At 47.2% G+C, this 27,660-nt stretch overlaps 2 protein-coding genes across 4 annotated transcripts in view; one reads left to right on the top strand and one right to left on the bottom strand.

Annotated features, from left to right (window-relative positions):
* The window catches only part of VANGL2 (VANGL planar cell polarity protein 2), a 43,605-nt gene extending 29,944 nt beyond the window's left edge, over positions 1–13,661 (top strand). For all 3 annotated transcript variants that reach the window (XM_083478312.1, XM_083478313.1, XM_083478314.1), the window contains 7 exons: positions 282–557; positions 1,558–1,678; positions 3,563–4,170; positions 4,730–4,866; positions 6,145–6,280; positions 6,716–6,947; positions 9,190–13,661. In XM_083478312.1, coding sequence (XP_083334438.1) covers positions 487–557; positions 1,558–1,678; positions 3,563–4,170; positions 4,730–4,866; positions 6,145–6,280; positions 6,716–6,947; positions 9,190–9,450 — 1,566 coding nt within the window. In that variant the 5' untranslated portion in view covers positions 282–486 and the 3' untranslated portion in view covers positions 9,451–13,661. The remainder of the gene's footprint in view (positions 1–281; positions 558–1,557; positions 1,679–3,562; positions 4,171–4,729; positions 4,867–6,144; positions 6,281–6,715; positions 6,948–9,189) is intronic.
* A 4,342-nt stretch (positions 13,662–18,003) lies between these two features.
* Positions 18,004–27,317, bottom strand: LOC310694798 (uncharacterized protein). Its single transcript, XM_083478380.1, has 7 exons — positions 27,127–27,317; positions 23,195–23,401; positions 22,024–22,284; positions 20,273–20,395; positions 19,141–19,179; positions 18,716–18,762; positions 18,004–18,390 (listed from the first exon to the last, which is right to left on the bottom strand). Exons 1-7 carry the CDS (start codon positions 27,176–27,178, stop codon positions 18,265–18,267), a joined length of 855 nt encoding a protein of 284 aa, XP_083334506.1. The 5' UTR covers positions 27,179–27,317; the 3' UTR covers positions 18,004–18,264.
* Positions 27,318–27,660: the final 343 nt, after the last annotated feature.

Raw genomic sequence — 27,660 nt, 5'->3', positions numbered from 1 at the left:
TGACACAGACCTCCTGGTATATCCAGCTTCCCCGCCCTCCTCTGCACAAACACATTAAAAAACAAACAAACCCCTGCAGGTGGAATGCTAGCATATCAGGTAGAAGGGTTCTAGCTTGAAGTGCTGCTTTTCTACATGCGGGGTCCTCTTTTCTTAGTAAATATGCATTAAACATGCCACTCCTTCAGCTGCAGATCATACCATATGCTCTCTCCCGACTTGTCTCGAGGGCTGGGCGTGATGAGCATGGTTAAGCAGTTTCTGCCTCCCTCCTTCTGCAGGTGCCCCCTTTTTTTCTTCTAAGACGAGCCCAGCTAGCCGATCAAAATAGAGTCCCTCAAGGTGAAAGTTGACTTTCTGAAGGTGCCCCTCGGCCTGAAGAAACCCACTCTGAAAGAGGCAGCGGCTGCCTTGGCGGCTGTCCCGGGGCCTGGGAGACCTAAGTCCATCAACGTGGACCGCTACAAGGCGCGGCGCTCTGACAACATGGACAACGAGTCTCAGTATTCCGGGTACTCCTACAAGTCCGGGCATTCCCGCAGCTCCCGGAAGCACAGGTGAGTCTGCCGGCAGGCTGCACCCTTGGGCCTCCCGCTTTGAGCCAGGGGGAGCAGTTGGTTTAAACCAGGGTTTCCCAAACTTGGGCCTCCAGTTGTTGTTGTACTACAACTCCCATCATCGCTAGCTGGCAGGACCAGTGGTCAGGGATGATGGGAATTGTAGTCCAAAACCAGCTGGAGACCCAAGTTTCGGAAACCATGGTTTAAATTGTTGCAGTGAGCTCTCATGTGGGGCTGCCCTGGGACTCTGCATTAATGTACAAAGCTCTGAGCAACTTGGGTTCAGGGGGTTCCCTTGTCTCTGCCCACCTTGTGTCTAGGAAGAGGAACATGAAGTACTCTTGCACACAGCTCTGTTCTTCGTACACTCTGCCTTATTATTATTAAGTTTAATTTTAAAACAAGTCATAATAATAAACTCCAAACAAATTTAAAAGTTATAGTACAAATTTGTCCATTGCTGCAATGTTACAAAACGATGACAATAAGCTTTAGTTACACATTACCGTATCGAACCACTGCGCACCTCAATTTTCAAAACCTTGAAACCAAAAGCACCATCAAATCTAATGCACACCCTAGTTTTTGTGAGTGAATTTGATCAAGAAAGATGCACATTACACTCGAGTAAATAAGAACTGGAAATGTTTAATGAGCAAACATGACAACAGGGCTGGGCAGTATATTGATATATTGTCCAAAACCGGTTTGAAGCTCATATTGTGACCGGTTTTATAGTTTTTGACCTGGCAATATATTGCGAAACATTGTGTGTGTGCGTGTGTGAGCTCAGTGGGTTAAGGGCCTGATTCTGTTGAAGGCACCTTCCTGCGGGTCCAACAGCTGCAGAACTGTGGGGCTGTGTCTGTAGGCGACTGCGAAGACAAGATGGAGGACTTGGTGGGCTGTAGCTGCCCTGAGGTGCTGAGCAGGACAGTGTCCTATTTCCTTCCATGGTTCTCAGCGTGCATCTCTTCCTCCCCTCTGCCCATTGCAGAGATCGACGGGAGCGGCACCGGTCCAAGAGTCGAGATGGGAGTCGAGGGGACAAGTCGGTGACCATCCAGGCCCCTGGGGAGCCCCTGCTGGACAACGAGTCAACTCGAGGCGACGAAAGGGTGAGTGGCTTGTGGCCAAGTAAAGAGGGAAGCCCCCCTGCGGGCGCCAGTGGCCACCACCTCCTGCCCGCCTTTTCCTGGCTGGCTTTCCCAACCAGCTAACACCCAAACAGCGAGTGATTTATTCTGAGGTTGGGCTGGGCAAATGTTCCAGGGAACTTCCATGTGCTTTGTTCAGTAAAGGAGAGAAGCAGCGGCAGGCAAACCTGCACGTCAGCCTGGATAGCTCAGTTGGTTTGAGCATGGTGCTGATAACGCCAAGGTTGCTGGTTCGATCCCCGTATGGGACAGCTGCATATTCCTGCATTGCAGGGAGTCGAGCTAGATCAGGGGTCAGCAACCTTTTTCAGCCATGGGTCGGTCCACCGTCCGGACCTCAGACCATGTGGTGGGCCAGACTATATTTTGAGGGGGGGGGATAAACAAATTCCTATGCCCCACAAATAACTCAGAGATGCATTTTAAATAAAAGCACACATTCTACTCATGTAAAAACACGCTGATTCCCGGACTGCCTGTGGGCCGGATTGAGAAGGCGATTGGGCCGCATCCGGCCCCCGGGACTTAGTTTGTCTACTCCTGAGCTAGATAATCCTCAGGGTCCCTTCCAACTCTAGAATTCTGTGGAGCTCTGTATTTGGCGAGTCTCCTAATTGGATACAGGTTTCCTGCCCAAAGTGACTCCCAGGCAGGGAAATTCTATGTGCCGTGCTGCTGGTGGATCCTATAAACAAATGGAAATGTTCTTTATGTAGTCAGTCATTTATTTATTATGGCAGTTGGATATGGGCCATATTCTTGTGCTTATAAACTGAAAGACAAAGGAAGGGGAAGTGTTGGGGAAGACTTTGAGGAAGGAGATCGGTTTGACAGTGCCAGGATGAGGAGTCCCCCCCCCCATTTGCCACCCATGGATGAGGGCAGTGCATTGGGGCCACCGTTCTAGTTTAGCCCTAGTATCAATAAGATACTTTCGTCATGCTCCAACTGAAGTTAAAAGCACCTGTTAGCAAGAAATGTGTCAAAAAGCCCTTGGCAATAGGCTTATCGGGGATCAAAAATATTAGGACAGAGGTGCACATGAAACACTTAATACAGAGATAGTCCCATCTGGCCCAGCCAAAATGACCAAGGGGCTGGAGCGATGCTCCTAAGAGGCAAGGTTTTGCAGCATCCGGGACTTTAGAGGAAGTGTGAGTAAGGGGTGACACGAAAGAACTTTATGAAATTATGCATGGCATGAAGAAGATGCATAAAGAAAAGTTTTTCTCCTTCTCTCATACTAGAACTCTGGTGGAATGTTGGAAGGTTCAGGGCAGACAGAACCTTCACGTGGTGCATAAACTATTCAACTCACTCTCACGGGAGGTAGGGCTGACTTTAGAAAGAGGGATGGACAAATCTGTGGATGTTAAGGCTATCAACGGCTACTGGCCACTTTGGCTCTGCTCTGTTTGCCTCCATGGTCAGAGGAAGCAAATGCTTCTGAATCCCAGTTGCTGGAAAACTGCAGGCGTGAAGAGTTGCTCTTTTTGCTCAGGTCCCGTTTGCAGGTTTCCCATTCAGGCATCTGGTTGGCCCCTGTGAGAACAGGACGATGGACTAGATGAGTTATTGACCTGATCCTGCAGGCTCTTACAGGCGTGTGACTAGACAAGGGAGGAGCAGTACCCGTCTGCTGAAGTACACATGAAGAAGCTTTCAGGCAGAGTCAGTCCACCTGGCCTGTTCCTCTTTGCCATTACTGGCACCTATTTGTAGCAGAGGGAAGCCATGCTCAGCACCCCAAGACTTGACCCTTCTTGGTGCAAGAAGGTGTCCTACCATGAGGTGTCTGCCTGCTCCCTCACCTGCCCCTGCTTGGCTCTTTCCCTTCTTTTGCAGGACGACAACTGGGGAGAGACCACCACAGTGGTGACGGGCACGTCTGAGCACAGCATCTCCCACGATGACATCACGCGCATCACCAAGGACATGGAGGACAGCGCCCACCTGGACTGCTCCCGCCACCTGGGCGTCTCGCTGGGCGGGGCCCTGGCCCTCCTCTCCTTCCTCACGCCCTTGGCCTTCATGCTGCTGCCCCAGCTGCTGTGGGGGGAGCGGCTGGAGCCTTGTGGGACGCCTTGCGAGGGGCTCTTCATCTCGGTGGCCTTCAAGCTCCTCATCCTCCTGCTGGGCAGCTGGGCCCTCTTCTTCCGCCGCCCCAAGGCCTTCTTCCCGCGGATCTTTGTCTTCCGCGCTCTCCTCATGGTGCTCGTCTTCCTCCTGGTCGTCTCCTACTGGCTCTTCTACGGCGTCCGGATCTTGGACTCTCACGACACCAACTACCAGGGCATTGTCCAGTACGCTGTCTCCCTGGTGGATGCCCTTCTCTTCGTCCACTACCTGGCCGTGGTTCTCCTCGAGCTGCGGCAGCTCCAGCCCCATTTCACCCTCAAGGTTGTCCGCTCCACCGACGGGGCGAGCCGGTTTTATAACGTCGGCCACCTCAGGTGAGGAAGGGCTGCAGTGGAGGGTGCACAGTTGGCGGTACAGCTTGTTCTGATCATGATGATGATGATGACAACGACCTGCCCTTTGCCAGCACGTCCTAGGACGGGTTACAACAATTTAAATTTTTTTTTAAAAAAAAGGTTCAGACATGTTACATTCACAAGAGTAGAGTGCAGCATGAAAACACACATCTTGGGGTGCTGAAGGCCAGGATTGATTTGTTTGATTGACTTCAGTAAGATTTTTTTTAAAAAATACATCTCCCATCTGACAGGTAAACAACTATTTGTTGTTGACATCCCCTTTCCAGGGGAGTTTTTAATGGCTGATGTTTTATTGTGCTTTAAATACTTTGTTCGGAGCCGCCCAGAGCAGCTCTGGGGCAACCCAGCCAGATGGGTGGCATATAAATAATGAAACCATTGCTATTGTTGTATTATTAAAATGAATGAAATAAGTAACAGGCTGCGGGCACTGGAGACTCCATTAATCAACCAGTCAATCAATTATGCTTCCCTTCATCTGAGGACCCCCTTTTCTTTCTCTGCCTCCTTGCAGCATCCAGCGAGTTGCTGTGTGGATCCTGGAGAACTACTACCACGACTTCCCGGTCTACAACCCGGCCCTCCTCAACCTCCCAAAGTCCGTTCTCTCCAAGAAGATGTCTGGCTTCAAGGTGTACTCCCTTGGCGAGGGTGAGTGATCCTGGCTCCCTGAATCATAACACCGTAGACTTGGAAAGGGACCCTGAGGCTCATCTAGTCCGGTGTTTCCCAACGTTGTGTCTTCAGCTGTTTTTGGACTACAACTCCCATCATCTTTAACTAGCAAGACCAGTGGTCAGGGATAATGGGAATTGTAGTCTGAAAACAGCTGGAGAATCAAGTTTGGGAAACACTGAGCTGGTCCAGCCCCTTGCAATGCAGGAGTAGGCAGCTTTCCCATATGGGGATTGAATCTGCCACCTGGGCATTATCAGCACGGTGCTCTAACCAGCTGAGCTAGGTGTACATGTGAAGCAGTCTTGCAAATTGTCAGACCGTTGACCCACTCAGCCTGCCAGCCTCTTTCCTAGGGCTCTAACCTGTTCCCTTCGGTCTTCTGAATGGGAGGGCTGGGGTTTGAACCCAGCATCATAGGAGCCAACTCCTAGGGGCTGAGGTCCCTTCTCTCTCTCTCTCTCTCTCTCTCTCTCTCTCTCTCTCTCTCTCTCTTTCACACGCACACACACACTCAAATGGTGTGTGCATCATGTCGTGTCATTTACAGTGGTACCTCGGGTTAAGTAATTAATTCGTTCCGGAGGTCCGTACTTAACCTGAAACTGTTCTTAACCTGAAGCACCACTTTAGCTAAAGGGGCCTCCTGCTGCTGCCACGCCGCTGTTCTCATCCTGAAGCAAAGTTCTTAACCTGAAGCACTATTTCTGGGTTAGCGGAGTCTGTAACCTGAAGCATATGTAACATGTGGTACCACTGAATTATGTGAGGTGGGGGTTACCTGTCCCCCCCATATTTTATTCAAGTTGGTACCCCAGCTGAGCATGCAGTGGCTGCTCTTCCATTGAATTATGCTCCCTCCTCTGGTCCCTGTCCCCCCCCCCCACCATCCTGCACAGGCCTGCCTCTTCACTGCTGTTTCCTCTCTCCTCTTTGGCCACATTCACACCATACATTTAAAGCACTATGATACAACTTTCAACTGTCATGGCTTCCCCCAAAGAATCCTGGGAGCTGTAGTTTGTTAAGATTACTGAGAGTTATTAGGACCCACCCCCCACCCCCATTACGCTCCCAGAGTAATATTTCCCAAAGTTTCCTGGAAAAAGAAGAATGATTGTTAAGCCACTCCGGGAATTGTAGGAGGGGAATTGGGATCTCCTAACAAACTCTCAGCGCTCTATGTGTGATTGCAAAAGGTGGTGGCCAGAATTTCAAGCCTTCTTGATTCCCTTCTCTGTTCCCGTCCTCCAGAAAACACAACCAACAACTCAACAAGCCAGTCGCGGGCTGTCATTGCTGCAGCGGCACGACGGAGGGACAACAGCCACAATGAGTATTACTACGAGGAGGCTGAGCATGAGCGCAGGGTGCGCAAGAGACGCGCAAGGTATGCACAAAAGGGGGTGGCTGTGTGTTCCTGTTCGTCCCACAGCAGAGAAGAAACTGAGCTTGGCTTGCCAAGTCCTTACAGTTGACATTATGCACTGTAAACTCCTCGAGGCAGAGTTGTGAAATTTATGGAAATTCTGGGAAATCGGGCAGTGCTGACTTCCCTAGCGAACCTAAACTTGTTTCATCGGTTTAACAACTTAAAATGCATTCATTTTATACAGTAATGGCTTGTGAAATTGTGTTGTTTTTGCACATTTATGAAATTCACACTGCAACCTTTCCTTCCTTCTGCAAACGTTCTGATACCTTTTGCTCCTTTTCCTTCCCTCCACTCCCTCCTCTCCCCTCGCTGTGGCTTTGAGAGGTGAGCATGCGATGGGTTCCGCAGTCCATGGCTTACTATATCACAGGACCCCTCTTGTCCCGACAGGCTGGTGGTGGCTGTGGAGGAGGCCTTCACTCATATCAAACGGCTCCAGGAGGAGGACCAGAAAAACCCGCGGGAGATCATGGACCCGCGAGAGGCGGCGCAGGCCATCTTTGCCTCCATGGCCCGGGCCATGCAAAAGTACCTGAGGACCACGAAGCAGCAGCCGTACCACACGATGGAGAGCATCCTGCAGCACCTGGAGTTCTGCATCACACACGACATGACGCCTAAGGTAGCCAAGGGAGAGGGCCAGCCGAGATAAATGGCTGTCCTGTTAATGTTATATAGGATTCTTCTACAGAAATGCATCATATCCCACTAAATTATATGTGGGGCAGACCTACTGAAATTAATGGGCCCAAGAGAGTCATGCCCATTAATTTTAATGGCCCTTGATTAGGATTAATAATGGTGTGCAACCTAGAATATTTGGGTGTGGGTATGTGTCCGAGAGGGACGCGGGTGACATTGTGGGTTAAACCACAGAGCCTAGGACTTGCCGATCAGAAGGTTGGCAGTTCGAATCCTGTGATGGGGTGAGCTCCCGTTGCTCTGTCCCAGCTCCTGCCAATGTAGCAGTTCGAAAGCACATCAAAGTGCAAGTAGATAAATAGATACCACTCCAGTGGGAAGGTAAACGGCGTTTCTGTGCGCTGCTCTGGTTCACCAGAAGCGGCTTAGTCCTGCTGGCCACATGACCCGGAAGCTGTACTCTGGCTCCCTTGGCCAATAAAGCGAGATGAACGCTGCAACCCCAGAGTCGGTCACGACTGGACCTAATGGTCAGGGGTCTCTTTACCTTTACCTATGTGTCCAAGAGTCACTGTTGTTGCTATGCCATTTTGGCATAGTTAAGTAGAGCTCTTCTGGATCATAACAAGGCTTGGACCTGGTCCGTTGTCCTGACGGCAGCAGCCCATCCCATAGTTGCGTATCCCCATCAGCCAGCATTCAGAGATAGATTGCCTCTGAACTTGAAGGTTCAAATTTAGCTCTTAAAAAAATGGCTTTTCTTCTGTTTAAATAATAACACTCAGCAATTTTCCAAAGTGACCTTCAACACTGAGGAAACCCAGACCCTAGGCATACAGGCTTTAAAGCCCAAGAGCAGAGGCAACCTCCCCCAACTTATGGGGCCTTCAAATGTCTGTTTGGACTCTTATCTCTCATCATCCCTGACCACTGGCTGTTGCTGGCTGGGACAGATGGCTTGGGGAAAGGCTGGGTTTATCTTTTGATTTTTATTCTTCGTTAATTAATGTGGTAGCCACCTTTTTGAAGTGCAACAGAACGGTGGGATATAAATATTTTTAGTCATTCCAGGCTCTTGTGTATGTGTGTGGAACCTGACTTCAGGTGTCTGAGCTATAGAGGAGCCAAAAGCGCTTTGCCCTCATTCAGATGGCCTGCCTAACAGGGGTGTTGTCATGGGGCCAAGTCTCAGTGAGGACAGTAGCTTCCTGCTTGCCCTAGCACTACCACCATTCAAATATATGGTAAAGGGTCAATAAACAGGTTCCCAAATGCTTGTTTCGGCTGTAAGTCTGAAAGTGCTAAAGATACCTGCTCCAGAGAATGTTGGGTTAAAAAAAACAAAAACACACCAATGGCGCCCCCTAGCAGCGTGAAGCATGATTGCAAGTACTGTTAAAGTTGGCCTACGCTGCTTCTTGGTGACGCCTCCCCAGCTTTTGCAGCCTGCAAACAAGTGCTAAGCTCTTTCAAGCAGTATTTTAGTTTTTGCCATGTGTTAGGCAGTGCAGTTGAATTGGAGTTGGAAGGTGGGGATTACATATTTCAACTTCAAGTAGAGCTTCATTCATTGGATATTGGATTGTAGGATATTGCCCTCGCATTCAGAGCCAGATTACAGATTCCTTGACATGATAGAAGTCTATTAATGACATGATGGAAGTTTGCAAAATTATGCAGGGCATATAAAGAGAGGACAGAGGAAACATATTTCTCCCCTCTCTTGCAACACATGTGGACCCTCAGTGAAGCTGAAGATAGTAGTAATAATAATAATTTTATTATTTATACCCTGCTCATCTGGCTGGGTTTCCCCAGCCGCTCTGGGCAGTTCCAGCACATGTAAAAACATAACGTCAAACGTTTTAAAAGTACTTATTCATGGAGTGCACAGTTAAACTGTGGAACTCTCTCCCACAAGAGGCATTGGTGGCCACCAACTTCAATGGCTTTAAAAGAGGGTTGGACAAGATTCATGGGGGGAGAGGGCTATCGATGGCTATGAGCCATGATGGCTGTGCTTTGCCTCCACGGTTGGAGGCAGCAATTCTGCTGGATTCTGGTTGCTGGAAACCAGAGTGCTGTTGTGCTCGGATCCTGCTCGGGGGCTTCTGTTTGGCCACTGGGATAACAGGATCTGGACTCGGCAGGCCATTGGCCGGATCCAGCTGGGCTCTTCCTCTGTTCTTAAGGCTTGTCCCTTCTCTCTTTTCCCCCGGCAGGCCTTCCTCGAGCGATACCTGACGGCTGGGCCCACCATCCAGTACCACAAGGACCGCTGGCTGGCTAAGCAGTGGACTCTCGTCAGCGAGGAGCCAGTGACCAACGGCTTGAAGGACGGCGTGGTCTTTGTCCTGAAGCGCCAGGACTTCAGTCTGGTGGTGAGCACGAAAAAGATCCCCTTCTTCAAGCTCTCGGAGGAGTTTGTGGACCCCAAGTCACACAAGTTTGTGATGCGGCTTCAGTCAGAGACCTCTGTGTGAACTGAATCTGGGGTTTAGGGGCTTGGATGCCAGAGGAGCGATTTGCGACGGGGAGCAGCCCTGGTGCACAACACCTGCCTCGTAGGAATTTAGAGGAGATTTCCAAGCTCGGGGTTTGGAAAGAGGCATTTCCACCAAGTTTTCCTTCCTGGAGTTGGGAGTTTGCACCTACGACCTTACATCTTCTGATGCCGCCATCAATGGACCTTTCTTCACAATGCCAACGGAGGGGTGGGGTGGGTGGATGTGCCCCCTTTTTTCTTGTACCTTCTTTTTCATATTTCTTTGGTAGCAAAATTCCCAGGAGCCCAGAAGGTGTGCAAGTGGAAAGGATGGTATCTTCCCCACCCTCCCCCAACCCCTGGCCTGGTCCCGAGTGAAGTGATTGAAATTTATGGTGCCAAATTTTAAGGGCTAATTCCGTTCACTGTCTTCACCAGCATCGCCAAACACAGTTGTGGATCTGAGGAACCTTCTTGAATGTTTGTTTGGTTGTTGTTTTTTTTAAAAAGAACACAAACCGACTCTAACCTCACAGTTCTGGCCTTGGAAATATCACCTGATGCTGTTGTAGTGGTTGCCGTCCATCTTCTCTCGTTCTCTGTGCTTGCACAAGACTTTTGCGGAGTCCCACAAAAGCAAATGCCTATGGATGGTAGGCTTGTGTGGCTGCTATTTTTTGTAATCTTCCATCATTCCGTGGCACATGCAAAAAAAAACCCCAACCCAGCCAGCTCTCCCGAATTTTTGCAAGTCCGATCTAAAACCATCCTGTTTCAGCTTCCTCTGGGGTATTTCTCTGACACAAGTTTTTAAACACACAAGGACACATTTTGGGGGGGAGATGGGGTGAGGTTTTTAAAATGGTGACTTTTTTTTTTATAAAGATGCTGTTCTCTTTTAAAGGACATCCTGTGTGTTGTAAATAGTTGACTTCTCTAGGGTGACCCAAACGTGTCTCCTGGCTGGGTCTTGTCTCCTTGACTCTTCCCTGTGGTTTGACCCTTGGTTTGACTTGAAAGAAGGCTGTTACATTCTGTAGTACTTGGGTATAAGCTGAGAAACTGACCCCCTCCCTTCCCTTTCTGGAGTGTGAGAGGCTGCTTCTTTTGCACAAGCCCCTTTGAAATGAACGGCAGCCCCCACGAGCGGGTGAGCGTTCCTGTTCATTTTGACAAGGCTTCTGCAGGGAAACTGCCCAGTGGACCCTGCCCTCGTTGAAAACCACAGCAAAATGCCATGAATTTCAGAGTTCTGGAGCAACCTTGCTCCCTCCACGTTGATTCTTTCTCTCCAGATCCTCACTATTACATTTTTTTATTTTTTATTTTTTAAAAAGCAGGTTCTCCCCTTATAACAGCTGCACTGAAGAAAATGATCCAGTGTGAGAAATGGGAAATTTGCAGCTTTGCTCTTCAAGCAGGCCAGCTTTCTGTCTGTGTTGTGGGGTGGTTTGCCTCCACTCCACCTTGAACAGCTTTGGTGGAGAGACAGAACATCTGGGTGAAGCTGCTATCTTACCATCCCAGAAAGGAGCCCCCTCCTCCCCTGTTAGTTCTCCCAGGCAACCATCCACCCTGCCTTGAGCTTTCATGCAGCTCTGCCAGCCGCCTCAATGCCTTTTGGGAAATCCAAGAACAAAGATGCTGATTGGCTGCCCCCCCCCCCCCGGACAGAGCCTGATGAGGTCACACTGGGCCGTAACTCCCAGCGTCCTCTTTGTACTTTAAATGTTTATTGTTCTGTCTGGCTATTTCTTCTGGAAGAAATTCCTCCCCGCCCCCCCTTTGCTACAAGGAATATACCTCAGGAGTTTTTCTGCCGAGGTTCTTTCCATAGCTGCGCTGCAGTTTCAACTTACCTAGGGTTGTTTTTTTAAAAAATAAAATTAATTATTATTAAAAGTAGGTGTCGGGTTGCTCTCAGACTAATTGCAGTGTGAGAGCCGCTCAAGCGTTCTCTCTTTGTGGGTGGTTCTTCTTGGGGGGCGTTTGGTAAGGATGTTGGGGTAAGAAATCTCAAATGGCATCTTTGGCCAGGCTCCTCCCCTCCAGCCATTTTAGACTACAACTCCCATCAGCCTCAGCCCATGCAGTTATGCTAGATGTGGATGATGGGCGTTGTAGTCCAAAACAACTGGAGGGTCACAGCCTGGCTAGAGCTGTCAGATTGTATCACTGTGATGTTTAAATTTTATTTCACTGTGATTTTTTTTATTGTTTCATTTTTTATATATATTTGGAGCACGATCCAGCCAGAAGGTGAAGCACTTTCTCAATTATAATTCCCTTTGAGTACAGCATCTCTCCTGTTGAAACCAATGTGCAACGCTATGGCTGGATTCTGCTTTTTTAAATTTTAATTATTAAAGGAGGACTTTGAAAAGATGTTTCCTTAAGTTGGATCTGTCCGGTTTCGGGTGGGGCGGGAGGTGAGGGCAGTAAGCATTCTAGAACCTTCTTTCCCAGCTGTGGAATCCCACATGACGAAACAGGAGACTTCCTGATGGAGGCCGCTTAGGACCTCTTCGGCACATCTTGGTTTAAAGGGCACACCTGAAAATGTGAAGTGCAAACGTGATCTGTTTGCTACAGTCGTGACCTCGGGGGGGGGGGGTCAGCTGTAACTCGCTGTCCATTGGGAAGCCCAGTCTTGCTGGTTGTGAAATGGCTTTCAGAAACTTGAAAATGGGGCCTACCTGCATCAGTGCGACATTTCTTCCCCTCCCATGCTGCATTGGTGAATATTTGCCCCCCTTTTCTCTGCCAGGTGGCGCCTCCTGTTGCGCCATCTCCTGCCCTTTTTTTGGGGGGGTCTTCATTTTTCTACCTATGATGTCTGCTTCACTTCTGCCATAAACCTGCTTTAAACTAATGGCAACATCTTTCCCCCCTCCCCGTGTGGCTTAGCCTACGATACATGCAGATCTCCTTGATCTGGCACTGGTGGGTGCTAACACCTCTACCAGAGCAGCCGAAAGGTGACCCGAGAGCCACGTAGCAGCCCCTTGAACCCCAACTGCAGCCTTCACCAATCTGATGCCCTTCAGATGGTTTGGACTGGGGCTGATGGGAGTTGTAGTCCTAAACGTTTGGCAGGCACTGGATTGGTAAAGTCTGGTGGGTTCTCTGTAGCCTCTGGCTGGGTTGCGTCCTGCACCTGTTTAATGAGTTCAGGAAGTCTTAGTTTACTCTTAGAGCAGTGGTTACCAAACTTGGGTCTCCAACTCCCACCATCCCTAACTAGCAAGACAGGGATGATGGGAACTGTAGTCTAACAACAGCTGAAGATCCAAGTTTGGGAAACACTGTCTTAGAGGAAGCAAGAGCTGGTTCTGTATGTACAAGTGTGCAGGTGAGTCCATTTCTTAAGAGGCTTCAGGCATGTTATGTAGTGATCCATTTGTGTAGTAATAATTCTCTTGTCTTGGGCGATGTGCTTTCTCTGGCTAGTGGCTGGTCGCATTCTCCTAGGGGTGGTTGCTACATCGTGGCAAAAGCTCAAAGCGAGCCAGAAGTCACAAAATGCTTACAAGCCCAGGCAAGCTCCAAGTTTGTGGCAACACATCTTCGGTGGAGAGATCTTGAATATACGGTGGTCTTTCCAACCTGGTGCTCCCTTGCTGGGTTGGCCTGCCATTCCTGTCACCCCCAGGCTGCCGTTCTGTGGTCCTGCTCACATTGCACAGCTGTGATGGCTGGGGCTGATGGGAATTGTAGTCCAGAGCAGCTGGCAGAGCTGGGGAAAGCGGATTTAACCTGTCCCTGCTTGTATCTCTGATCTTGGCCTTCCAGGTGTGACTTCACTGCCATTTCACATTGTCACAGACGAAACCCTTCCGGCTTGATCGCAAGTAGTGGTTTGGCAAGAGGACAAAGTTTCAGTGGCAGAAATACCACCAACTCCCCCTCTCGTATTGAAAATGTAAAATAGAAACTTCTTCTCCCCTGCCTCAAACACACACTGAATTTAGGAAAATACTTTTTTGTTTCTTTTTTTAAAGACAGAGTTGGAAAAACCTTGTGCATGCGTGTAGAAAATTGTAAAATGTAAAATTGTTTTTTAATATATAAAATTTTGTTTTTACAGTTTGCAGTGGTACTAAGCATTATTGCAATGTTAGTAAGGTTTTTTTTCATAAATCTAGGAAGTAAAACTGTACAATTTTTTTTTAAAAAAAATAAAATAAACACCTTTTGGAACTTTTGAAATTCCTTTTTCCCCACCCCCTCTTTCCAATATTTACAGGAGAGGTGTGAGATTGAAATGTGTTTCTAGCTCAGCCGAAGTCCCCTTTGCAAGTTAAATGTGGAAACTCCAATCTGACCCCTGATAAATATCAAGGACTGTTCTGCTGAGAAATGTGAGGCAGAGTGGATGATAACAGAAGCACTGCAAATCAACTTTCACAGATAAGAGGCTGGCAGGTGATAACCTGCCTAGAGCCATCCAAAGAGTTTAGTTGTGGAACTGGCATTTCAGGTTCCCCATTCACAACACATACTGGCGTCTCTGATTGATTCGTTCATCATTAAAATCACTGTGATAGAAATGGGGTTCTGAGTGGGCCTGAATCTTAGGTAGCAAGTGGCTGGGAGTGGAAGTCTCTTTTGCCATTTTGCCCTTGTTTGATTCTGTTACAGCTGTGCTTCTTAAAATCCACAACAGCAAACTACGACTCTTTCCCCCAAGCCGCAGGCTGCTCTGAATGCTTCTGCTGACTGCTCTTGTTGCCGTCACTCAGGGCAAAATGCAGCACATTAATGGCTTAATTAAATGCCATTATGGGCAGAGTGCATCTCTCTGGGATGAGGTGGTGGAGCAGGAAAGCAATTGACTGGAAGGTCGCTTCGCTGAGCACAGTGGCTGCACTGCAATTGTTGCTGTCAGAGTACGCTGTTCAGTCCGCTTTCTCTTTGCTATCTGAGACAGAATGCTGGGTGAATTCCCTTTTTTTAAAAAAGGGATGTTTTATTTTATAAAATGGATATACTGCTGGCTTGCAAAAAAAGAAAGAAAGAAAGACAAACCTCAAAGCGGTATAAAAGAGGAAGAAAACAATAAAATTATCAGTGAAAACAACTGCATAAAACAGTCAAGTACTAATTAAAAACAGATTGAAGCTCCTGTAAACGTTCTGTGTATCTGGGTTGGCTTGTCTAAACAAAAGTGTGTTTTGCAAGCCCTGAAAAGAGCACAGTAAAAGGATCCGCCTGATGTCAAAAGGCAGGGCGTTCCAAAGTTGAGGATTTCTATAACAAGATTCATATAAATGTGGAATGAGCACCCGCGGCACCCGTATCAGTTCCCGTTTCACAGATTAAAGCTGTCAAGTGTGCATATGTTAAGGTAATCTGGGTAAAACTGGTCCCTAAGTGTTGGCATTTGCCTGTCTCTTCTTCCAGCAGTTGGAAGCCAAGCACATGGGTACATCAACTTTTGCCGACCTGGAGTCCTGCAGATAGTCTGGACTCGCAACTCCCGTCTGCCCCAGCAGTTAGTACAAACTGGCCGTCATGCCAGGGAGTTCTGGGAGCTGGGAGTCTAAAACATCTTGGAGGGCTGACAAAAACTGCGTACTGAAAATGTGGCAATTGAGGGTGTTGTGCACTGCGTACTAGTAGCGTGCAAGCCAGTGCTACTCTGCCCTGTGCTCTGAAAGATGAGTGCTCAGTTGTGGGGTTTTTGCCTAATACTTAACGGGGGTGTTTTGCCCCGCAGAAAGGAATTAATTTTCAGCTAAATAAACTGTAATTTTGGTGATAATATCAGCAATAAAGGGTTTATAATACAAAACCCAAAAGCACGAGGGGAGGAGTTGAAAAAGAAAAGAGCTCTCATCCATGCTGGCAGATTTACTGAAGCTGGGAAAAAGATATCCCCAGAGGAATTTAGGATCAGCCTTAAAAGGCTGTTGTCAAAGTAGTCTTTTTATCTATTGCTTATCACACGAAACAATGGAGATTCAATTAATTCCTGCTTCTACACATCTTTACACCCTCCAGTGACTGTGCTTATAATAGCTGGATTGCAATTGCAAGGATCTCCGAGCAGCCTTGAATGCCATGTTACTGAACTCACTGGTTTGCTTGCTCTGCAAGAGCATGTCCCATACAGATTTTTTTTAAAATCCAAGAGGGCGTCTATTCTGTTGGCTAAATATTTGAAGAACCTTAAGAGGAGCCTTGCTGGATCTGATCAATGGCCCTTCTAGGCCTGCAGCCTGTTCTCCCAGGGGCCAGCCACGTGCCTCTGGGAAGCTTTGCAAGCAGGACCTGAGCCCAAGAACACTCCTGTGGTTTCCAGCAGTTGGGATTCAGAGGCATACTGTGCCCTGAAGGCTGGCTTGGGGCTTGTTTCTGATGCCCAGGACTGCACCAGCCCTGCGCTCAGCAAGTGGGAGAAGGGGGCCCTACATGAGGATGGATTTTGAAAACCCACATGTATATCTAATATACATATCTAAGTAATAGTGCCACTGTATTCTGCTCTGGTCAGACCTCACCTGGAGTACTGTGTCCAGTTCTGGGCACCACAGTTCAAGAAGGACACTGACAAACTGGAACGTGTCCAGAGGAGGGCAACCAAAATGGTCACAGTCCTGGAAACGATGCCTTATGAGGAACGGCTAAGGGAGCTGGGCATGTTTAGCCTGGAGAAGAGGAAGTTAAGGGGTGATATGATAGCCATGTTCAAATATATAAAAGGATGTCACATAGAGGAGGGAGAAAGGTTGTTTTCTGCTGCTCCAGAGAAGCAGACACGGAGCAATGGATCCAAACTACAAGAAAGAAGATTCCACCTAAACATTAGGAAGAACTTCCTGACAGTAAGAGCTGTTTGACAGTGGAATTTGCTGCCAAGGAGTGTGGTGGAGTCTCCTCCTTTGGAGGTCTTTAAGCAGAGGCTTGACAACCATATGTCAGGAGTGCTCTGATGGTGTTTCCTGCTTGGCAGGGGGTGGGACTCGATGGCCCTTGTGGTCTCTTCCAACTCTATGATTCTATGATCTATATGCATATAGAACCCCTTCTCAAGTGTGCCAAATGTGGCCGGTGGGGGGCTGGCTACCAGGTGCAGTGGGAGTTGGGGCTGGCTGCAGATTCCTCACAAATAGTTTTAAGGTGTTTATGGGATTTATGGATTATCTGAACCCCACTTACCTGCAGCTCATAGTGAGCATGTGGAATGTCAAGCTCATATATATGCATTTATGTACATGTCCGTTGCACAGGGGGAAAACATCTTTATATTGACATCAATGTTTGGACACTCTTATACAAACTTTACTATTATTGTTTAGGTCCAAACTATGCACTTAGGTTGGGTAGAAGGGGTGGATGAAGATGTTTAGTTTGTCCCCTTTCTCTCTTCCATATGCAACTCAAAAGTTTTTGCAAATATCAACACAATAAGAAAAATCACTAAACATATATGTACAGAGGGGCACCATCCCATCCCTAATTCTTATTACCAAAGTATAGAATCAGAGTTGGAAGGGACCCTGAGAATCATCTATCCCTGCAAAGCGGTATTTAATAAATTTAATACAGTGGTACCTTGCTTCTCGAACTTAATCCGGTTCAGAAGTCGTTCGACTCCCAAAATGTTTGAAAACCAAGTTGCGGCTTCCAATTGATGCAGGTGCCCCGGAAACAATAGCTGACAGCCACACTAGATGTTCAGCTTCCGAAAAACGTTCAAAAACTGGAACACTTCTGGGTTTTTGGAGTTCGGGAGCCAATTTGTTCGTTAACTAAGCCATTCGAGAACCAAGGTGCCACTGTATTTAAATTTTTATTTTAATATTGCCACCCCAGTGATGTTGTTACACTTGCGTTTGTTTAGTTTTTGTTCGTGTATAATAAAAATGCAACAATAAAAAAGACACCGGCTATCTGCAGACCTAACTGCCAGGTAAGGGAGTACAATCATCGAGACCAATGACAACTCCCACAAGCCAACCTTTTCTGAGCCAAGGCAAAAGCAGGGCTGCGTCTCCTCAGGAAGAAGTGGAGAAGGTGGAATGCAGAAGAATATTCAGTAGCTGGGGGAAATAAATTAGTGTTTTTGTCCCTGAAGAAAGAGCACTCATTGGAAAATGTGGGCACACTGGCTAGTTTATAAATATCTGGCTCCCAGTACGTTTCCGAGCACAATTCAAAGTGCTGGTGTTGACCTTTAAAGCCCTAAACGGCCTCGGCCCAGTATACCTGAAGGAGCGTCTCCACCCCCATCGTTCTGCCCGGACGCTGAGGTCCAGCGCTGAGGGCCTTCTGGCGGTTCCCTCACTGCGAGAAGCAAAGCTACAGGGAACCAGGCAGAGGGCCTTCTCGGTAGTGGCACCCGTCCTGTGGAACGCTCTCCCATCAGATGTCAAAGCGATAAATAACTACCTGACATTTAGAAGACATCTTAAGGCAGCCCTGTTCAGGGAAGTTTTTAATCTGTGATATTTTACTGTATTTTTGGTTTCTATGGAAGCCGCCCAGAGTGGCTGGGGAAACCCAGCCAGATGGGCGGTGTACAAATAATAAATTATTATTATTATTATTATTATTTTAAAAATCATTCTAAAGTTCAATAAATGCTTCCTCTTGCACTCATAGATTGACCCCCCAATCGTGTGTGTGATGTCTCAAGCGGGGCTCCAATCCTACTTGAAGCTAAACACATGCCATAATTAAAATCAATAGTATGAATTGTATGAATAGTATGCAACTGCTTCAAGACTCCCATATGTTGGTAAGATGTGTTGGAAAGAAGAGCTTTTCAGCTGCCCTGTATAAAAGGAACTTGGATGGGCCTCCTGGGTTAGGGAAGTCCACATTTTGCCTGCGCATCTGGCTGGCGACCCTGTGTGCTTGAAGCCTCTTCGTTATCATTTATAGTTGGTACTTGCACCATTTCCAGAGGCTCCTCAGGAATTGGCTTGAAGGCCTGTGGGGGGGAGGAGAACAAAGGAATGCAAAAGCATAAACGATAAAAATTTCCCTTCCTAGAAACATGGGGGGGCACTTGTGGCTATGTTGAAACACAAATGGTCCATAAATATATAATTATTGATTTGAATCCCTTCATGAGGCAGTCTTGCTTGAAAATTGGAACAGAAGGGTTTTGAAAATGAACAAACACCCCTCGTGTCGTTACTCCTTTTCTACATGGGTCTTTTTCACAAAGTTCCAGGATGCCTTCCTACCATATTTTGAAAGGAAGCAGTGGTTGGGTCCCTCCTTGCCAGGGGGGTAATATAAAGCCAAATTACCTCAGGATTCAGCTGCTTTGCCTCTTCTGCAGTAGGAAAGTCAGAATCTGCAAATCAAAAGATCAAAATCAGCAATGATCTACAACAGCTGTGGGTAAGTTTTGGCCTTCAGGTGTCACTGAACTACAACGCCCATCAGCCCCAGCAAGTACGGCCAAGGGCCTGGGATGATGGGAGCTGTAGTTCAGTGGCACTTGAAAGCCCAAAGCTTCCACACACCTGATATGCAGCCAGCCCTCAGCTCTGAGCATCTCCCATCTCCAGTGAAGGGATACAAATACTGGCTGCCTTTGGAGGCTGTTGTCAAGGTTGTTGAGGTAATGTAGGCAGAACAAATTTCAAGGTGCTCTGTAGAGGCTTAGCAATGTAATAAAACATGGCTCTACTGGACTTGTTAAAAAAGCTCTGCATGGATGTTTTCGTACCTGATGATTCAATGATAGATACTGTCCTGCTATGGCTTCCTATGGAGAGAGAGAGAGAGAGAGTATATTCATTTAGTAATACTGAGAATAAATCTTGTGTGTGTGCACAGCAGTATTTTCTGCACAGGGAAGATGAAGTGCAAGATCTAAAAATAGACTGTATCTATTTTTAAATCCTTGAAGAATTTAAGAGAATCAATTTAGTTATTCACCTGCCAGAAAGTTTCATAGCGCGGTGGGCAGAATATTCCTTGAGTGATCACACCAAGGCATTGTGAATTTGCAATGAAGGATGAACTCTCTGACACCAGGTGGCACAGCACAGCATATCTGTCAACCTGATGCCCGCCAGATATTTTTGCTGGCAACTGTTGGCTTCACCCAGTGTGGTTCTTGTGCTAGTTGGGACTAATGGAAGTTGTAGCGTCGAGGAAGCAGAGTTGTAGCACACGCTCATGTCCACCCACCAGGGGGCTTTGTAACTCAAAGGCTCTCCTTCCACCTCCACCCTTCCTAAGGATGGCCATTTTGGCCACAATCACACCAAGAATTCTGGGAGCTGTAGTTTGCTAAGGGCAATGAGAGTTGTTAGGAGACCCCTAGAAGAGGCGGACTTAGGGCAGAGCTTTCGGGGCACCATGAGGGGCTCCACAGCTATGAGCTAGAATGGAAGATGAGAGGCGGAGGGGGGCACCAAATTGTTATGTTGAAGAGCGTGTTGCTGAAATTTCAGACCTGCCCCCCAGGTCCGCTACTGCCCCATGTCCCCTTGTGGAGCTACAATTCCCAGAGTGGTTTAACAACCAATCCCTCTTCTCAGGGAACTCTGAGAACTGCAGATCTGGGAAGAAAATAAGAGGCCTCCTAATGACTCAGCATTTCCGTGCGCTGCTCTGGTTCGCCAGAAGCAGCTTAGTCATGCTGGCCACATGACCCGGAAGCTGTACGCCGGCTCCCTCGGCCAATAAAGCAAGATGAGCGCCGCAACCCCAGAGTCGGCCACGACTGGACCTAATGGTCAGGGGTCCCTTTACCTTTACCTTTTAACTAACGACTCTCAGGGCCCTTAACAAACAAATTGACAGGAAGCCATGAAGTTTCTTTGCTAAGCAAATGAAGCACCAAGTCTCACCTCTTCCTCTCTTCCTTCTGTACATGAGGAACAGGATCAGCAATAGGACCAGAACGAGCAAAAGTGGAATTAAGTACTTAGCGTACAAGAATGTTGATGCTCCTTGATTGAGAGTTGAAGGATCTGGAGTAACAGAGTGAATAAGAGTGAATTTCAGATTACATATGGCAACCAAAATTTGCTGGGTGTTGTAAATATCTCCTGATGGACACTGCAACGCCCATCAGCCCCCACCAGAATGTCCATATCGCCATGCTGGCTGGGGCTGATGGGAGCTGTGGTCTAAAATGGCCAGCGGGCACCAAGTTGGTGAAGGTATCCCTAAGGTATCCTGGCCACAAACCACTCAAGCTCTTTAAGGAGGGTTTAAGCAGTGGGAGACCACAAGTACCAAGGAATTTCTCCTGTGCATGGCTCATTTAAATGCACGGCTGTTGTACCAATAATGGTCCATCAGATATTGCAGCTAAGCTGGTTTCTTTTGGACTCTGAACTCTCCCACTTCCTTTGCTCGTAGGCTGTGGCTCAAATGATGCATTTCATGGGATTCCATTACAGTGGTATCTCGGGTTAAGTACTTAATTCGTTCTGGAGGTCCGTTCTTAACCTGAAGCTGTTCTCAACCTGAAGCACCACTTTAGCTAATGGGGCCTCCTGCTGCTGCCACGCTGCCACCACACGATTTCTGTTCTCATCCTGAAGTAAAGTTCTTAACCCGAGGTACTATTTCTGGGTTAGCGGAGTCTGTAACCTGAAGCGTATGTAACCCGAGGTACCACTGTATTATTTCCTTTTAGACTTTTCTTTAAAGCCGAAGCAGTCCTGAGCAATCGGGGTCTCAGGGCACTTCCAGACTGTCGCTGTTTTGGGATGGGAATTCAATCATATACAGTGGAACCTCGGTTTTCGAACGTAATCCGTCCTGGAAGACTGTTCAACTTCTGAAGCATTCGAAAACTGAAAACTCAATACGGAAGCCTCAATACAATAAAGAAACTCAAAACAGAAGCCACCTTGGAAGTTTGACTTCTGAGGCGCATTCGAAAATGGAAGCATTTACTTCTGGGTTTATGGTATTTGGGTTCCAAATGGTTTGTTGACGGAGACGTTCGAAAACCAAGGCTCCACTGTAATGGCAAATTCTGGTTGCACATTTATCGGGAGGCAGAAGAAACCCTTCCCAGCGGAGGAAGGCTGGGTGGATGGATGGATGGATGGATGGAAGAGACTGCTTAACCTCATCCCTGCTGGTTATTTCCCAGGTCAGAATTGCCTCCCCAATCCACTTTTTCATCCATAGATGAAATACATGAGGAAGCTACAGAAACCCAGAATTGTCGCCTCCACATTGGGAAGGGCCATTTTGAGCTGGAAAAGAAGCAGTGCGAAAGCAGTCTCTATACTTTCTGGTAGCCTGAGCTTGTCTAGGATAATTTTAGGATTTTTAAAATACCACCCCGCTACCCAGAAACAAAATATGGGTTTGTGTTTTGGGGCAAGTGGGGTGGGTTTTTGGGGTGCCTGATGTCACTCAGGTGTGAACATTCCATGACATCATGCCCACTAAGCCAATAGTAAGAGATGCAGAGAAGAGTGTCCTTCCCTGTAGCCAGGCAAGATATAACCACTAACAGTCACATTTTAAGTCTCTTGGGAATAGACTGCCACCCCCACCCTGTTTTACAAGGCAGTGTTGATGTGGACTTCTGTGCTTCTCCCTTGTGGAAATTCAATATGGCAGCTTGCCTCACCATGGCAGTGATCTCTCAGGGAAACGGTGCTGGAGTTTTGACTCTGCTTGTTGCGCACAGTGCAGGTGTAATCCCAGGTTTGATCTGGGGGCTTCTGAGTGATGTGTAGAGATGGCTCCTCAGAGAGAACCGTCCCCATTTCAGAAGTCGACCAGGCGTAAGTCACGTCCTCTTCTTCCCCTCCAGTTACCACACAGTTCAAGGTGACATTGCAGGTCGCATTCACTGAGTGGATGGTGATGGTTGGCTTCAGCAGCCTTCCTTCAGGAGAGAAAATTAAGGAGATTCAGTCACTTTATGTGCTGGACAAAATCATACGAGCTGTTTTTGAATAACGAATCCATTTCATACTTGGGGCATTGTGGTAAAACTGATATGCTGGAGCAGGGCCTTTGCTGGAGCAGACCAAATGTCAACATAGGACAGTGGGCAGACAAGAGACTTCATGAAATCCTCTAAACAGCCCATGCCCAATGTATGCTTGGGGCATTGTGGTAAAATTGATATGATGTGTGGGGTATAAATAATAAATTATTGTTATTATGCCCTCAGCACCTGGTAGGCAGGGCTATACTGTCTCCGAAAATGGAGGTTCTGTTTAGCTATCATGCCTAATATTTAGTGACTGATAAGACTCTCCTGTATGATGAGATAGATTATTAGCTTTGTGCTCATCAATTTATAGGCCACATTCACATCATACATTTAAAACACTATGGTAAAGGTAAAGGGACCCCTGACTGTTAGGTCTAGTCACGAACGACTCTGGGGTTGCGGCGCTCATGTCGCTTTATTGGCCAGGGGAGCCGGCATACAGCTTCCAAGTCATGTGGCCAGCATGACTAAGCTGCTTCTGGCGAACCAGAGCAGCGCACGGAAACGCCATTTATCTTCCCGCCGGAGTGGTACCTATTTATCTACTTGCACTTTGATGTGCTTTCGAACTGCTATGGTACCACTCTATAAACAGTCAGAGCTTCCCCCAAATAATTATGGCAACTGTTGTTAAGGGCACTGAGAGTTGTTAGGTGGCCCCTATAAACCTCACGGAGTGACAGTTCCCCCAAGTTCCCTGTGAAGAGGGATTGACTGTGAAACCACTCTGCGAATTGTAGCTCTTGGAGGGGAATCGGGGGTCTCCAACACACACATAATCACATCTGGCACTTACTGCCTTGATATTTTGTTTCGCTCTTTACAGTGGGGTCAGGCAGCGTCGTGATGATACCCAAGACTCCTTTGGAGGGGTCTGTTCTATTATACGTTGGCCACAACGTGAAGGACTCGTTTTGTTGTTGTGTCGCATTGACAAACTCAGCTTGGAGATGTTTTGTTTGGCCATCTTTGGAGGGATGTTCTGATTCCTCTGCTTGATGAGCTAGATTAAGAAAGGAAGGAATGTTAACGACAGTGATGTCTCAAATATGCCTTCTGATGAAGCAGAATGTTTGTTTGTTTGTTTGTTTCATAAAAATAGAACATTGCTTGATTGCAAACAGACCCAAAACTCTCAGAGTGGTTTACAACAATAATAAAACAAATAAAATTATCAGAAAAAAACTGTCCAAAACAACAATAAACACAGAAAAACCAGCAATAAACTAGAAACAGATATAATAATAATAATAATAATAATAATAATAATAATAATAATAATAATTATTCATACCCCTGCCCATCTGGCTGGGTTTTCCCAGCCACTCTGGGTGGCTTCCAATAAAATATCAAAAATACATTAAAACATCAGTCATTAAAAACTTCCCTAAACAGTTCCCTAAAAGTCAGGTAGTTGTTTATTTTCTTGACATCTGATGGGAGGGCGTTTCACAGAGCGGGCGCCACTACTGAGAAGGCCCTCTGCCTGGTTCCCTGTAACCTCACATCTCACAGTGGGAGAACCACCAGAAGGCCCTCGGAGCTGGACCTCAGTGTCTGGGCTGAACAATGGGGGTGGAGACACTCCTTCAGGTATACTGGGCCAAAGACATTCAGGGTCAGCACCAACACTTTGAATCGTGCTTGGAAACGTACTGGGAACCAATGTAGGAGTGTGAGCTCCGACAGTCCAAAGTTAATTGGAAAGCTTTTCCCATTTCCTTCCTCCTTGCAGAGAAATATTTGAGGTCAATTTGGGAGAGTCAAAAAGGTTTCAGGATTGCTCTCCTGTACTATTTCAGACATGTGGTTTATGAACATTTATTCCATGTTTGAGATCTTAGAATTCCTATAACTGGATCCATAACAACACACAGCATTCCCAAGATGCATTTGGGCAGCGCCCCATGTGTTAAACTTCAGCCATGTTTTGAAAGCTGAGAATATGGGAGAGTTTCCATCCGAGTTTATACCAGTGGTAGAAACCAGTCAATCCACCAACCAAACGGCCAGCCGATCATTAAACGAAGTACAAAATATAAAGTAACACAACCTTGGGAGAACCAAATATTAATTATTAAACATGACAAGCTAGAAACTAATAGTCATAGCAGATCTGAGAGCTGTGACAACGTTCAGATATGTTACTGCCTGTTTGGTAATAAATTAATTAGAGTCCTCAAGGAAGATGATCAAAAGGTTCTCTAAGGATTGACCATACTGGATGTGCAGCAAAAATTCTCCTCACCACATGGAGGGATGATACTATCCACTTCAGCTATCCCAGAATGAGGGAGCTGGTTGGCAGTTTGGCCAGCTGCATGGGCTGAGTAGGGATCTAACAAGGGGACTGCCTCCCCCTCCAGAGATGCCAGTTTGCCCCCAAGATTGACGGGGCCGGGCGCATGTTGTGTGCATGAGACGCCACTCACATCACACATCGTGCACGCGTTACCTCATGTACATTGCGTGTGTGCAAAGCGCCTGTGATTCTGGAGGAGCGGGACACTGGAGCTGCAACACTCAACGTGTGTTGAGGGCTGCCTCAAGATTGGGCCCCCCCTTAAAACAAATGTTGAGGGGGCCAAGGTGTCTTTGACCCCCTAGAGTTAGCGCACCGGTCCCCCTCTTTTTCAGGCAAGGAATACCATCCCCCTCTGGCTGCCCATCCTTGTACAATTCAAGGGGGTGAAGTGACCATTTTCCTTAAGCAACAGTCCCTGCAAAAGTGGAATGGCAAGATCCTTCTCCTGGGTATGCAAGTGGGCTGGATCTCTTTGGTACCCAATACTCTTTTGTTGCAAGAACGCAAGTCAGCTATTTCTGAAAACACTGAGTGCTGGGGAGCCCCTGGAACATTAGCTGTGTGAATATTCTCACCTCAATTAAAACTATCTTAATGCAAGGAGGTGGGATTGGCGGGGATTTGCAGAGCGAAAGCTGGCAGCTTTGCCAGCTGGCTCATTAACTTCTCTTTAATGTTCCTGCTTTGAGCAGCACCCCTGGGATCCTGAGGCCACTCGGGGGCCCACATTTCCTTACTTGGAGGGCAACTCTTGTTCTTTGCAAAGCCTCGCCTCTTCCCCATATGCAAAGCAGAGATAACTCAGTACTCCTAAGAGGGCTCCACGGAGAGCATGCAGCTTTCTAAAGCTTCTTTGTTTGAAATTTGTTTGAAATTTCCCTGGAACAAATGCACACACAGAGACCTAAAAGCAGGACATTGTCCTCAGCACTAATACTACAGCGGTCCATTGACCCCATTGCTCTTGAGAAGTTCTTGAGAAGTTCGGATTTGAAAAAAGGAAAAACCAGCAGATTTCTACACATTAGGGTTTGAATGAAGATATGTTTGCAAGTTTGTGAGCCGTATAAGGGTGTTAGAAGATGGCTGGATCAGACCCATCTAGTCCGGCATCCTGTTCTCACAATGGCCTTCCAAATGCCTCTACTGGGAGGTCTGCAAGCAGGATCTGAGCACAAGACCACTTTCTTCTCCCCACTTGCCAATTTCTAGCAAGTGCTTGTTAAGTGTGTGGGGAAGGGGGTCATACTGGAAAACTCAAAATTTGAAGGCAGCTCCCATTTGGCTCCATCTGTATGTCATGAACCAGCGACAGAGGAGCAATGGGGCTTTGGGTTGCTTTCTTTATTCTTGCACAGATCTCCTCTGGCCTGCATGCCTGGGCTTCTTGCAGTTTGTTGCCATGACAAAACAGCAGTCCCACAAAACCACAAACGTTTCTTGTTGGGATTGTTTGCTGCCTCATTCTAGGCATATGGAAGAGGCTGATAAGAGGGCATGTTGAAAAACCGCCATCTTAAGTCTTCGGGAAGAGCTACACCTTACATTTAAAGCACGACCAGTGTTTAAAGCACATGGTGTCCACCAAAGAACGTTGGGAACTGTAGATTGCCGGGAATTATAGTTCTGTGAGAAGAGAAACTACAGTTCCCATAATTGTTTGGTAGAAGTCATGTGCTTTAGATGTGCATTGTTAAATGTGCATTAAATGTAACCCTATTTTACCCCCTCCTTTCTTAAATTGTAGCTTATGGCTGAAATGGAATTTAAACAAACAAACAAACAAACAAACAATAAAAAAATCTGTGCTTGTAGTTGTAACAACCTTAGGTAAACCACTTTGTGAGGTCTGCCTGAAAAGCACCATATAAACATTGTAAGTAAATAATAGGACATATAATCTCTGTGTATGCAAGTCAGGAAGGATGCTCAGATACATAACCTCCCCACCAACCCCAGAATGAGTGCTCATGAGAAAACAGGCCTTTTCTATCCTTCGTTGAAAGCAAATCAGGATGCATGCTCAGTGAACAGGTCATCACACCGCCCGCCTGTCCCATGACTGCGTTTTCTGGACCTTCTGATTGGACAGCTCCCTCCCTTTGAGAGTCAGTGAACCCAAAGTTCCTCCATTGCCTCAGCCCAGCTGCCTCCACTTCCCCTCTGATGTGTGGGTGTTGAACCACTGCGCAGCGTACCTCCCAGGATTCTTTGGGGAAAGTGGTATAAAACCCCAAAGTGCTGATCCATGCTAGAAGTCCTCCTGCCGGTCAGATGTTCTTAAACCACCACGACTGTCCCTGTCTCTTCCTGTTCTGCAGCTGAGTGTGGAGACAGCTCAGCCAGATAAAAGAATTGGGCTGGTCGCCTTTTGGAAAGCACATGTCCTACAATCCTGTGAAGTTTCTGACTTCGGAACTCACCTGTCAGGGGAAATAGCAGCACAATCCAAAGCCATCCTCCATGGGTCTGCATTGGAGTCTGTTTTCTGCCGCTGATTCTAGAGCAAAACCTTGTGAACAATTTAGAAAGCAGCAGGTTCCTCCTTTTCTATCTCCGCTTCCTCTTAACTAGAGAGTTAAAAGAAGAAATGCTGTAGAAATACTACAGATGATGAAGGCAGGCCAGGGATTCGCAGGGTGTGGACATTTGTTTTCTTGAACTTTTTTTAAAAAACACACACATGCCAAAAACAGCCTCCAGGAAGTTCCAATGGCCATGTGAACACCCGAAGCTGCTAACGGGTAATGAGTCAAATAACCAGTCCCTCTGTATTGAGAGCCAGTGTGGTGTGATGGTTAGAGTGTCGGACTAGGACTTGGGAGACCAGGGTTCAAATCCCCCACTCCACCACGAAGTTGGGAAGCCAGTCACTGCCTCCCAGCCTTTCTTACCTTATAGGTCCAGTTACAGATAGGTAGCCGTGTTGGTCTGCCATAGTCAAAATAAAAAAGTTC

This window comes from Podarcis liolepis (genome assembly GCF_965112155.1).
Source record: "Podarcis liolepis genome assembly, chromosome: 15".
NCBI lineage: Eukaryota > Metazoa > Chordata > Lepidosauria > Squamata > Lacertidae > Podarcis > Podarcis liolepis.
Note: the sequence above shows the minus strand (reverse complement) of the source record. Positions and strands in the feature narration are given on the sequence as shown.

Excerpts from the sequence above, each read along its gene's own strand:
- LOC310694798 (XM_083478380.1), bottom strand. The coding sequence starts at position 27,178 with ATGCAGACCCATGGAGGATGGCTTTGGATTGTGCTGCTATTTCCCCTG. Across the intron at positions 20,396-22,023 it reads CCTGAGAGATCACTGCCATG|ATCCTTCAACTCTCAATCAA; the intron begins GTGAGGCAAGCT and ends CTGTTACTCCAG. Across the intron at positions 19,180-20,272 it reads CAGAAGGAAGAGAGGAAGAG|GAAGCCATAGCAGGACAGTA; the intron begins GTGAGACTTGGT and ends CTCTCTCCATAG.